General features: G+C 37.8%; 1 protein-coding gene across 6 annotated transcripts in view; it reads right to left on the minus strand.

Annotated features, from left to right (window-relative positions):
- NUP98 (nucleoporin 98 and 96 precursor) overlaps positions 1-14,099 on the minus strand; it is a 97,314-nt gene that overhangs the window by 6,965 nt on the left and 76,250 nt on the right. For 5 of the 6 annotated variants that reach the window (XM_061201335.1, XM_061201337.1, XM_061201334.1 and 2 more), the window contains 8 exons: positions 13,623-13,805; positions 12,740-12,896; positions 10,782-11,211; positions 9,207-9,436; positions 7,602-7,868; positions 6,072-6,229; positions 5,135-5,278; positions 4,216-4,358 (listed from right to left, as the gene is read on the minus strand). In XM_061201335.1, coding sequence (XP_061057318.1) covers positions 4,216-4,358; positions 5,135-5,278; positions 6,072-6,229; positions 7,602-7,868; positions 9,207-9,436; positions 10,782-11,211; positions 12,740-12,896; positions 13,623-13,805 — 1,712 coding nt within the window. The remainder of the gene's footprint in view (positions 1-4,215; positions 4,359-5,134; positions 5,279-6,071; positions 6,230-7,601; positions 7,869-9,206; positions 9,437-10,781; positions 11,212-12,739; positions 12,897-13,622; positions 13,806-14,099) is intronic. The other variant, XM_061201333.1, reaches the window with a different exon arrangement.

Consider the following 14,099-nt stretch of genomic DNA (forward strand, 5'->3'; position numbering starts at 1 on the left):
CACAGGGAGATCAGCTCGGTGCTTTATGATGACCTAGAGGTGTGGGATAGGGAGGATGGGAGGGAGGCTCAAGAGGGAGGGAATATGGGGACATATGTATGCATATGGCTGATTCACTTTGTTGTACAACAGAAACTAACACAGTATTGTGAAGCCATTAGACTCCAATAAAGATGTATCAAAAAAATATATATATATATAAGTTATTTAGTATCTTTCAGGTTGTTTTACTATCTGAAGTTGCTGGAATGCTACTTCACCTGTTTGTTTGAACAGTTAACTAGTCTTTTTTGTTGTTGTTTTAATTTTTTAAATTCTGATTTATTTATTCATTTATTTTGGCTGCGCTGGGTCTTCGTTGCGGCGCACGGGCTTCTCTAGTTGTGGCGCACGGGCTTAGTTGCCCAGTGGCAGGTGGGATCTTAGTTCTCTGACCAGGGACTGAACCTGGGCCCCCTGCATCGGGAGTGTGGAGTCTTAACCACTGTACCATTAGGGAAGTCCCAATAGCTAACCAGTCTTAATGATGGTTATTTTCTTCTATGGCTTGTAAATCTTACTTTTGATTTTGTCTACAGTAGGTATTATTCTTTATATAGAAATACAGGTTTAAAAGTCTCCCTACAGACTTTCACTTTTTTTTCTGCTGAGAGCCCAGGGACTTCAAAGATTCTGGACCAGTTTATGTGTTATGTTCTTAGCTTCCAAGTCCCAGACCATAAGAACAGTAAGAACTAAGATCCCACACCAGCAACAAGTTTTAAAGATCTGGGCCTTGATTACCAACCAAAACTTTTCCCTTTCACCTAAGATCCCAGACATTTTACAAGTTCCTAACACCTCCCCAAGTAATGAGTAGTTTTTCTTGACCGGTGCTGTCAAACTGAACTCTGTGTGATGATGGAAATGTTCTATAATCTGCCTTGACCAATAAGATAGCCACTAGCCACATATGGCTATTAAACACTTGAAATATGGCTAGTGTGAATGAGTAATTAAATTTAAAAACTAATTTAAAGTAGTCTTATGAGAATAGCGGCCATTATACAGTACAGTTCCTTACAGTTTATGTAAGGGTTTTAGTCATAGCAGTTCTACCTTACATGAGAAGAACGCTTTATTATCTCATTCAGGCTTTGGTTTCTCTATTTCTGGCACTTTGAGATATATGCTTTTCTTCCTCTTCCTTTTTTTTTTTTTTTGACATTAAAAAACTGACATACAATAAACTACGTATTTAGAATGTACAATTTTCATAAGTTTAAACATATATATACACCTGTGAAACTACCACCAAGGTCAAGATAACAAGCATACCCATCACCTCCAAAAGTTTCCTTAAGTCCCTCTGTGATCCCTCTCTCCTGCCCCTCCCTACACCTACCCTTCCCAGGCAACCACTGATCTTTCTATCATTATAGACTAGTTTGCATTTTCCAGAGTTTTACATAAATTGGAATCAAGCAGTAGGTACATTTTTGGGAGTATTTTTTTTTTCTCACCGCTTCAAAAATAAGTAAAAGTATTTTGTGATTCACCATGCTGTTGCATGTTATCAACAGTTCATTCTTTCTTACTGCTGAGATAGTATTCCATTGTATGGATGTACCACAATTTGCTTATCTAATCACCTGTTGATGGAAATTTGGGTTGTTTCCCTTTTTGGACCTTTACAAATAAAGCTGCTATCAACATATAAATAGACATATGTTTTCATTCCTCTTGGGTAAATACCTAGGAGTGGAATGTATGTAGCCGTATGTTTAACTTTTTAAGCCGCCAAACTGTTTTTCCAAGTGCCAGTAATATTTTACATTTTTCCCCAGCAGTGTTGAGAATTCCAATTGCTCCGCTTCCATGATGACATTTGGTACAGATGTCTTAATTTTTAGCCATTCTAATAGATCGGTAGTGCCATCCCATGATGGCTTTAATTTGCATGTCCCTGATGTCTATTGATAAAAACTTTTCATGGGCTTTATATGTAGTCTTCTTTGGTGAAGCATCCCTTTAAATATTTTTCCCAATTTTTAAACTGGATTGTTTGTTTTCTTATTATTGAGTTCAGAGAGTTCTTTACATGTTCTGGATATAAGTCCTTTATCAGATATATGAATTTCAAGTATCTTCTCCCAATCTGTGGCTCATCTTTTCATTCTCTTAACAGTCTGTCTAATGAGTAGTAGTTTTTAATTTTGTTAAAGTCCAATTTATCAATTTTTTCTTTTATGGATTATGTGTTTGGTATCTGAGAAATCTTTGCCTAACCCACAGTTGCAAAGATTTTCTTCTAAGAGGTTATTGTTTTAAGTTTGACACTTAGATTTATGATTCATTTTGAGCTAGATGACTAATAGAGATAACCAATGAAACCAAAAGCTGGAGATAGACTAATCAGGAGAAAAAGAGAGAAGACACAAATACCAATATCAGGGAAGAAAGAGACACAGCCACACATCCTACAGACATTAAAAAAGAATAAGGAGGGACTTCCCTGGTGGCTCAGTGGTTAGAATCTGCCTGCTAATGCAGCGGACACGGGTTCGACCCTTGGTCTGGGAAGATCCCACATGCCACGAAGCAACTAAGTCCGTGTGCCACAACTACTGAAGCCCGCGCGCCTAGAACCCATGGCTCTGCAACAAGAGAAGCCACCACAATGAGAAGCCCGCGCACCACAACGAAGAGTAGCCCCTGCTCGCCGCAACTAGAGAAAGCCCGCGTGCAGCAACGAAGACTCAACGCAGTCAAAAATGAATGAATGAATGAATGAATGAATGAATAAATAAAAGAATATGGAAATGTTATACAGAACTTTATGCTAATAAATTTGGTGACTTTGGTGAAGCAGACAAATTCCTTAGGAAAAACAAATGAACAAAACTGACTCAAGAATAAATAGAAAACCTCGACAGCTCTATCTATTAAAGAAACTGATTTTATAGTTTAAAAACTTCAATAAATTGGACTTTATAAAAATGTAAAACTTCTGTGCCTGTGTATTGGGAGAAAATAATTGCAAAAACACATTTATAATAAAGGACTTGCATCCTAAATATATAAAGAACTATTACAACACAATAAAGAATTATTAGGCGACTCTATTAAAAAAAGGGGGGCAAAAGATTTCAAATAGATTTCAACAAGGAAGATACACAGATAGATGGTAAATAAGCACATGAAAAAATGCCTGCCACCATTAGGCATTAGGGAAATGCAAATTAAAACACAATTTTAATTATGTGTATTTTACCACAATAAAAGACTGTATTATTCTGTAATTAATATAGTTAATTTAAAAGAAAGTATTTAAAGAAATGAAATGAGATGTGAGCTAATACTTTTGACTGGAGAAAACCACTCAGTGTTTCTGATAAGGTAAAAAGATAGCTCTGAGATAGTTTTGATTATCTGATTAGATATAATAGCATGTTAATGCATTATATTAATTTATTATTAAGCACACAAAAATGACACACCACTATGTGCCCACTAAAATGGTAAAATTTTAAAAGCTGACAATACCAAGTTTTGAAGAGGATATGGAGCAATTAATTACAGATCTTGGTGGGAATGCAAAATGATACAAACATTTTTAGATACAAATGTTCATAGCAGCTTTATTCTTAATAGCCCAAAACAAGAAAACTGTCCATTAACAAATGAATAAATAAATAAATTTCTGATATACATATTAACATGGATAAATCTCAAAATCACTATGCTGAGTAAAAGAAGCCAGGCACAAATGATAACATACAGAATGATCCCAATTACATAAAATTCTATAACAGCAAAACTAATCTACAGTAATGAAAAGTCAGTCAGTAGCTGTCTGTGGTGTGGACTGATTGCAAAGGGACATGAGGTAACTTTTTGAGGGTAATGTAAATGTTACCTTGATAGTGATGGTAGTTAGATTACATTAAAACATATCAAACCACACACTTCATTATGTGTAAAACTGTATCTCATTAAAGTTGATTAAAATAATTTTTAGATTTTTAAAAAACAATTTCATTTACGTATAGTTGATTTAAAATGTGAATGCTTAGATTTCTAATTCCAGTTCCCATGCTCTTTGCACTCAATTACTGTAAGTTATATTTTGGTAATTTATATAGACTTACAGCAATTTGACCACATATAAAAGGAAAAGGACTCCCTAGGGCTCATGGAACCCTCGAGTGACTGTAACATATGGCTCTGATTTACCTGTCACTATAGAGTTTTAGAAGGTGAAAGCAGACATCTTGAAGAGGTCTCTGTGAGTCTTGCTCCTCCTCTACCACAAAGCCAGAGTCCTCCAGGTATGAGGGAAGTGGGCAGCAGGCATATCTGTCACCCTCAGAGGTATTCTGAAGTTAAGAATTTGATAAAACAATACATCAGCTGCTAGTATGTTTCACTAGATTCTACTGTGTCTCAGTTACTCAGATGTGTATTAAGAATGGTGTGACATCCTCTAAAGGAGTGTTTCAAGGATTTTAAACTTGTTTTGATCAATGACATATTCCACCTGCCTTCAATGGACTGGCAAAGACCTCAGACAGCTCTCACTAACCCCACCACCTTTCTTGCCACAATTCTTATTACACTCAGTTTTTTTTAGTGTTCTCTTTTTCCTGACAAATATTGATAATTCTGGCAAATGATGTCAAAGACAATAAAAATGAACAGTAAGAAAAGAACCAAATAATGGCATTAAAAACATTAATAATCCTTTAACCTCCAAATGGACAAGGAATATGAAATATAGTGATATTTAGAGGCAAATTTCAGACCTGCTAATTTGGGGCTATACTAAACACGAGGTCAGGCTGTATCTCAGGGAATTCCTGAAGGAATAAGACAGCATTAGGAATGAAGAAAAACCCTCCATTGTTGAGGCAGGAAAACAGCAGTAAGAAAATAAATTGTGGAAACTCATCATATTAAACAAAATAGAAGCAGAAACTTGAAGAAGTTTCCCATTGGATTTCCTGTGTCCATTTCAATTCTATGGTACTTTTCAAAAAGCAGTTAGGAAAAAGTATTATGAAATGTGATTTGATGGTTTTTTCTCTGTAGTACTTTTCTGGCAAAAACAGAAATCCTACCAGGACTCTTGCTTGGCTATACTGGATACATATACCTGAAATGCTTCTTCATACATGCTGAGTGCCTTGGAAATGGAGGCTGTTGGTGGGAGCAAATACCAAAGATGGACAGCCAGGGACCGTTTCCAATCCAACTGTGAGCACACATTGATTTGCTTCTGCTCTGAGAGCTGCCATACCTACAGGAGACAAAATCACCATCACAGCTCTACATTATACATTACCTTGTTACTGGCCAGGCCTCCATGTTGCTCACTTATTCAAGTTGATTCTAAATGATTTAAATAGCAGTGTTAATGATCCAGATATAAAATACACAGTCCCTTGGTGGCAGGTGATAGGGTGGACTTAGACAGTAAGTGCTGAGAAGAGGTGAGAACCACTCATTGCCCACAGCTGCCAACTTTAAGATGTGAATAAATTCTGATCAGTGATTTCATTTTTGGAAATTGACTTTAAGATGGCAAGCAAAATGGGTAGGCAGCAAGAAAATTGGCTTAAAGTAATTATGATACATCATTCATAAAATGGAAGAGAAGTGGCTATTAAAAAAAGAGAGGCCACACAACATGAAAAATGATCATATTCAGTAAGTTAAAAAAAAAGGTTGCAGAACTGCTATATATAATTCATTTTATTTGAATATATAACAAGTGTAAATATGCACACATATATGTCAAAATAGACTTAAAATATGTCTAGAAAGACAGACAATGAATTACGTTGTTTATCACTATGATATGGGATATGGTGAATTTTAACATTTTAATTTCTATATAACCAGTACTTCTTCCCCACAATGTACATGTTGTACGTTTATAATTTGAAAATATTTCTGCTGAAAGTTAAATACAAGTTGCTTAGTTATATGTAATAGTGTACAATTTACAAAGATAGCTCTTTGCCTTAACCTCAAGCAATCCTGAATCTATGAGAAAATTTATGTAAGTTTATGAGAAAAGAGGAAAATACCGGTTTTCCAGCCAAGAGGGCAAAGATGCGCAGTCTCTCCTCCTGGATGAAACAGTCAGCCTGGAGCTGATGCCAATCTACCAGCTGCATAGTAAGCAGCTCCCGGACCGACTGGCTGCCAACCAACTGGGATAAAAGAAGGGCAAGACGATGATCACCTACAAGAGAAACAGTTCTCCGGTGATACTGAGAATTTATAGACTTGGGAAAACACTTGGGGGCATTATTTTATTTCTTCTGGCCCTCAAGAAACACCTCTGACTGCTCTCTGCAGTAGTGCTAAAATACTGATCAAGAACTTACCGTTTTTGGCTTGGGTAGAAAATCTTCAAAGTATTGTAGCTTAAACTAATTACATATAGATTGTATAGTACACAGAGTTCAGTGTCAGATCTACTATTATTTCTGTGACCCTACACAAGGCACCTCATCTGTAAAATGGAGGGAAGTATCATTTGATTCAAAGGTCTACAGTGAAAACTGAGATGACATAACTGTAAACATGCCCAACTAGCAGGTAGTATATAATGACACTGAGAAATGGCAAACTCAAACCTAGAGGAAAAACAAATGTATGATATAAAGAAAACGGTTGAGTCTTTCACTCTCTAGAGTCCAGTATCTCTCTTTTTTTTTTTAAACTTTTGGGTTTATTTATTTTATTTATTTATTTATTTATGGCTGTGTTGGGTCTTCGTTTCTGTGCGAGGGCTTTCTCTAGTTGTGGCAAGTGGGGGCCACTCTTCATCGCGGTGCGCGAGCCTCTCACTATCGCGGCCTCTCTTGTTGCGGAGCACAGGCTCCAGACGCGCAGGCTCAGTAACTGTGGCTCACAGGCCTAGTTGCTCCGCGGCATGTGGGATCTTCCCAGACCAGGGCTCGAACCCGTGTCCCCGCATTGGCAGGCAGATTCTCAACCACTGCGCCACCAGGGAAGCCCCAGTATCTCTTTCAATAAAAAATTTTAAGTACAAAGGCTTGAGGCAATAAAAAAATTCTAGGGACTTCCCTGGTGGCGCAGTGGTTAAGAATCCACCTGCCAATGCAGGGGACATGGGTTCAAGCCCTGGTCCGGGAAGATCCCACATGCTGCGGAGCAACTAAGCCCGTGCACCTCAACTACTCAGCCTGTGCTCTAGAGCCCGCGAGCCTCAACTACTGAAGCCCACGTGCCTAGAGCCCATGCTCCACGATAAGAGAAGGCACCGCAATAAGAAGCCCGTGCACCGCAATGAAGAGTAGCCCCCGCTCACAGCAACTAGAGAAGGCCCACGCACAGCAACGAAGACCCAACGCAGCCAAAATAAATAAATAAATAAATAGATAGATAGATAAATAAAATTTAAAGTTTAAGGTTATAAAAGGAAAACTGGAAGACAGAGTCCCTACCTATTCTGGAGGAACCAGCGATCTTCCTGGGAAGTTTATACTTAATATTCGGGTTAGAAGACAAGGGCAAACACACGATTAAGGGGTAGGGACAGTGAGTAGGAAGTAGGCAGGGGTGCAGAGAAGGACGGTATGCCCTACCTGACTGCTGGGCCAGGGAGCAGGCCTCACTGATCCTCTTGCCCGTGAGGTAGCTGAAGACAGCCTCCACAGGGTTGTCTTTTCGGGTTAAGGAGACTTCCTCCTCAATTTGAGGTGCAGCAGTATGGGACAGCCAGCGAGAGAAAGCTCTTCTTCGCTCCAGAATCTGAATGTATTCAGTGGGCTCATCCAGCTGGCTGTCAAGCTCCTTCAGGTGGCCCCATAGAGCTTCACATAAGGTCCATGTTAGGCTCCAGTGCTTCACAACTAAGGAAGGGACAGGAAAATAATGCAATGACATGAAGCCATACAATAACTACAGAGAGGGGATCACTTTAATGTGGCATTAAAAATACATAAGTTAAGAAATACCCCAAACAACAACTCAAGTTGATTTCCCTGAATCTGTCTCCACCTCACTCACCTGTGTCTTACAAGCTCCAGAAGTGTGTGGTATGACTGCCTGCTCACTCCATGTATCCATGGTACTTACATAACAAATATAACTCCAGGCTCCTTTATACAGGTTCCTCTAGCCTAATTATGGCTACATATAGTCTCAAATGATAAGAGAAAAATCCTCTAATTTGATCAAATTCTGTTCAAAAAAATGCTTTAAGAAATATAAAGTGCTCTGAAAACTTGTAAGGGATTATTATCTGCTATAGGCACAGCCTAACATTTTAGTGAGCCTAAATGATACTGTTCAAAGCACTTAGGAGTAAACCAACTCTCATCTACACAATATAACTATACAATAGTTACCATCTTCATTTTACAGATGAGGAAACTGAGGTACAGAGCATTAAGTGACTTGCTCAAAGTTACAGGCAAGATGTAACAGAGCCAGGATTCAAACTCAAGTAATCAGAGTCCAACTCTATACTCTTAACCACTAACGCTATATTGCCCCTCACAAAGGAAAACAAAAAGGAAGCACTGTTTACCACCTTAAGCTACTTACAAGTATGCATTGGGAAGATGACTCATATATTTGAAGAGATAAGACAACTACAGCAAACACAAAGAAATGAACATAAACAATTCCCAAAACGTGTGGTATGGAACATTCTAATAGTCCCCATTTTTCAATAAAAGTGATGTGAAATGTTGTGTGAAACATGTAATTTTTCTACTTGAAATAGTAAGTGCCCAAATTAGAAAAGCCCTTTATGGAAGTACTGGTTCAGAAAAACATGGTCAGAATCATTATAGAGAGGTAATAGTGAGAGAGGTCAGGAAGTTATAACCACCAAAGCTGTTGGGAAGAACAAGTGGGACTTGAGTTGGACATGGAAGAATGGGTAGGACTTAGGCAGGATCTCTCTCTCCCTATGTTCTCTGGGTGGGGTAAGGGATCTAATTTTATAAATCCATGGGATGTGACTGGCTACAGTTCCTTTGAACAGGGGCATAAGAGTAATGATAAACAATGATGTGATTTCTTCCTGCTTGAGATTTTGCTCATCCCGACTCAACTACAGATAAGTGCAAGCTCAGGCATCCACCACTACACTGGCACAAGGAAATTGTGCCCTCCTATGAACATATGCTCCTACTCCTGTTCCTGGGGCATCAAGGGTTAGAAGTATAGTCCATACTCACTTTGTGGTTCCAATAAGTCTCCTGATGCTTCCTTAACCCAATCTGCATAGTCATGAATGACAGCAACTCCCGGATTGGGGACAATGAGAGGACACAGCTCATCCACATGGACAGTGCTATGTTTTAATTTAAGCTCCAGAGATGTCTGGTATAATTGCAGGTCTTCATCCAGCTTCTTTTGCCTCAAACTGAGTTTTTCCAAATGAACTTTGAATGGAGATTCAGTTAGGCTACAAGCGAAAATAACAAATAAGATAGAAAAGACAGATGGTAGAATTTTCCTACAATGAAACCTTTGTTTCTTTTTATAATTACAAAATAGGACACAAAACATTCCACTGTGATTTTAAAGAAAATTTGTTTCCTAATATCAAACTATAATGAACTTATTTGATATATATTGAGCAAATTACCCCTGACCCATGCATTCAGAATCCCAAGGCTTTAAAAAAAAAAAAGAATCCCAAGCCTTCTTAGGCCAGATTATAATAAGCATGGAAGTCAGTACAATTGGACCTGGAAATGGCTTCTGCATGTATATGGATACTATGAAATCCAATGGTCAAAAGCTACTGTGGGACACCCGTTTCTCAAACCATACTTAACTCATTAAGTTATGAGTTATCAGTATCAAAAGTCATGAGGTTAAGCTTACAGATACTAAAGAACTGACTCTCAATTAAGATGAGCATACAGTTGACCAGCCTTGATCCAATTTTTAAGACTGACATTAACAACCTCTAAAATATCACGACATCATGGATAACCTGGGTTTAGGATCAATATTCCTAATTGTGAGGTACAAGAGATGCTGTTGTTTTTTTATTTCTTCAAAATCAACTTTAAAAACTAATAATAATAGGTGATCATAGTCACTTAATCTGTATTAAAGATAGCACAGTTTGTTACAATTATGAAAAGTAAATAGAGAAAGGTTACAAATTTTACAAAAAACTGTATGCATACTATGTAATAACTACCAGAACACTATATACATTTATATATATATATATATAAAATCAGTACAGCAATATATAGTATATGAAGTATATACAGAACTATAATCACACATATGTAAATATTAATGGTGGGAACTGTGTAGAGATGTATAACATGTATAATTATCAGATGTCATCTTATTTCCAAATACTTGTGTTATGGATTATCCACAGTTCATACATTTACCTTATTAAGTCTAAGATACAGGGAATGTGCTTTAATGAGAATATACCTTATTTATGAAGAAATTACCAATATCTAAGTGAGAAAATAGAAAAATGACTAATGCAATAAAAAGGATGAAAACTCAAGGAATGCTGCAGCATTAGCTTTGAGTCTGTTACTTTTCCAACTAAAGTTTAACCATTAGATAACTATTCTATACTCTTCATACCTTGATGGTACAAATGGAGCTATTAATCATTTTAGTTTTTAATTATACAAATAAAATTGTGCTAAGAATATATCTAGAAAGATCACAAAGCAGGGCCCTGACCTTGGGTCTCTTGGTGATGAAAAGCTTTTTCTCACCTACCACGTTGCCCTTCTCAAAAAGCATAAGGATACGTGACTCACGATTTAACAGCTACTGGATTAGGCAGGAATCCATATTCCACAGAATCAGCAATCTGATGATTTTCCAGTTCCTGAGGGCCACTCAGCTGTTCTCCACTATTAGCAAGAGTCCAGTTGGGGCCCCAACCAACCCGAAATGAGCGTCCCATAAATAGGGCCAGGTCCATCAGGAGTTTCCCCTTTCCATAGGTGACAGACTTTTCAAGAGGGACTAGGCCTGGTTGTCTGCGTGTACCCACTGTTTTCAACTGAACCTCAGGGGCTGGGCTGGGCACCGTAAACACAGAGGTCAGGGGTGGAGGGACAGACCAAGGGGATGTGGATGCAATATTCATCAATGACGATGTTCTGGGAGTGCGACACTCTTGTAAAGAGGCACCTGGTGAAAGAAAAGTTCCACTTGCAAATTTTGATTGTAGTAACCCACCTACTAAAATAAGGAAAAAAAAAAGACTATTAGAAAACACAGTCTATTGATTCTTGAACAACAACAACCATCAAGGCTGAAATTATAGTTTTATTAAGCTACTTAAATCAGATATAGATGACCAGGAGCAGCTTATATCAGATTCTACAGAAATTCCTCTTTCACACAGGAAATCAAGGCAGGAATTCTAATGATGATGATGTCACCAACAATAACAACATTAATAACACAACTACTACTACTACTACCACTACTATTTAAAAAAACTATCTAGCACTTATCTGCAGCAGACTCTATATAAGCCATTTATATACACTGTTTCATTTCATCCTTCAATAACTTTAAATGAAGAACATTACAGTCCTCACTTTATAGATGGGAAAACTGGGCTCAGTTAAGTGACTTGTCCAAATCCACAAAGCTACTAAGTGGCAGGACTGAGAGACAAACCCAGCTAAGTCTGACACCAATGCTCATGCCCTTATCAGAATGCCAAATGTAACCTTTCTCAGTCAATATAAAAAGTTGGTAAGATCAAAACTCAAATTCATACCACTCCAGTGCTCAATGTTAGACTTAAGAAAACAGAAACCCATCTTGCAATTGCATATATGCCTTTCAGAAACCCATCTTGTGATTGCATATATGCCTTTCAGAGGCATCTTGTGATTGCATATATGCCTTTCAGAAGGATAGTTCTTGTCATTTTTGCCTGTTTTCCAATTTTATGTATTTCCTGTCTAAAGCAAGGAGTTAGTTACTGAAGTATGAGATTTTCATGTAGTGTTCATTACGGAAAAGCTTGCTATAAATGTTTAACTGATGCTTTATTTATTAAAGTATTTTTAAAAAGGAAAGTTAATTAGGGTACTCAAAAGAACTGAAAAATAAACATTTAGTTTTTAAGGCAACATAACAAATCTCTTCCTGGTAGTTCCTCTGGCTTTCAAAATGTTTTGAAATTACACCTGCTGAACTCCTTTGTTGATATCAACTCTATCTCCAATCCCACACAGTTACAAGCCCACTAGAAAAGATAAGAAAAGCTTTAAAATGTAACAGGTAACTGCTGTCCTGGGAATTGGGGAAGGTTTAGGGAAAGGTAGAAATCTGAAAAGTTTTGCACATTATAAGAAGCAACATTTGCCCCTAGAAAGCAATAAGGATAGTGTTAGAACTGCACAAAAAGAGTACAGAGCAAGACAACTTGCTGATTCCTCTAAGGTATGATAAAAATTAGGAAATCTGAGCTTACTGTCTAACCCACATTCATAAGCAAATAAAAACATGCCCCCCAACAAAACAAATGCTTTTTTTCTCCGTACAACTTCTGCATCTGCACCAATGACCATGTTTTTTAAAAACTGGCCCCACCTAACAGGTACATTTATAAGAGTACATTTCTGCTTGGCATCATTATGTCATATGCCTTTAGGGAGTTGTTTGCTAGAGAAGTCGACTCCACTTAGAAGAAGATATGTGAAAAGCCAGACTTTACAGCTTTCTTGCAAAAGAGCATCTTTTACAGTACCTAATGAACGGGATTTTGATGAGTGAGTTGCTGAAATGGGGAGCCTGGGAGAACAGATTTCTTGAGAAGTATCTGCTTTAGAAGGAAGGCGACTGAAGCGTTGATCCAGGACCATATCTACATCTTCTTCATCAGCAAGCAGTGATGCTTTCATGATCTAAAAAGGCAATATCTATAGAATGAATGTGCTCCCCCAAATCCAAAGGCCATAAAAGAAAAATGCAGTTTACAATGACCAATTTTTTTCTGTCTCAGGCTGTGTCCAGAGCTAGTATAATATTTGTGTGACTGACTCTGTTCCACTGTATGTGCCTGAAGGATAGAAGTTATATAAAACTCCTCTGCTTTGTATATACAATCTCACCAGAGGCTGGCACACAGCAGTTGCTCACATGTCTGCTTAATGAATTAATTTCAAAGTCAAATATAAGTCAAAGGCTAAATTCATAATATGACAAAAGGCACAGGCAGGGGGAAGTTGAGACAGAGCTTAAAGAAACTTGTAACTACAATTTAAAAAAAACAAAAAATAAACAAACGAACAAACAAAACTCCTGTGGAGCACTTTCCAGAGCTTCAAAACCTCTCTGTAAAGTAAATGAAATTAATATTTTATAGTGCTCACGTTAAATGACTTGCCTAAAGTCACACAGTAACAGTTACAAAACTGGGGTTAGAATCCAGGTCTTCTGAATCTCACTATAGCCTTCCTCCCACGAATGGGAAAATGATGCCTAAACATGGGCCATATTCCTGGTTTTTCTCATTCCAGCGACCACTCAATGCTCTTAGGTGATTAATGAAAGAAAAAGCCTGATGTTATGAATGGAAGATAAATATTAGTTTGGATTCCTGTTGTAGTAAGGGTGGGTTAGCACTTCACCTGTAAGACATGTGGATTAATTCCCAGTGAAGACGCAATGTGTGTTGAGGCAGACACAGGTTCCTGATCCTCAGGCACGCTCTCTTCTAACATGGAATCCAAAACTGGCTCCTGGGTGATATCTACCATGTCACTGTCCAGTTCCACAACCCTCCCTAACTGCTCCACCTCTGGGCTCTGGCTCTGTAGACAGCAGAAAGATCAGGAAAGCAGCATTAAATGACACCAAATAGACAGAGAGCTTCTAGACCATATTTACTTTATTCAAAATATGATACAACAATATTAGATTCTGCCCATTCCATTATAATGTGAGGTAGCATATTTGCTAAAGAGGATTTAAAAATTACCCCAAAATTCCTCTATTAGTACTTGGGATCCAAATGAGGATTCATGGAATCACCCTTTTGTAATATTATGGTCTGGAGCCTGGAACCTAAGCCAGCACCCATACTGAACATATGGTCTTCTTGAGAC

Source organism: Eubalaena glacialis, chromosome 10, assembly GCF_028564815.1.
Source record: "Eubalaena glacialis isolate mEubGla1 chromosome 10, mEubGla1.1.hap2.+ XY, whole genome shotgun sequence".
In the NCBI taxonomy this organism is placed as follows: Eukaryota; Metazoa; Chordata; class Mammalia; order Artiodactyla; family Balaenidae; genus Eubalaena; species Eubalaena glacialis.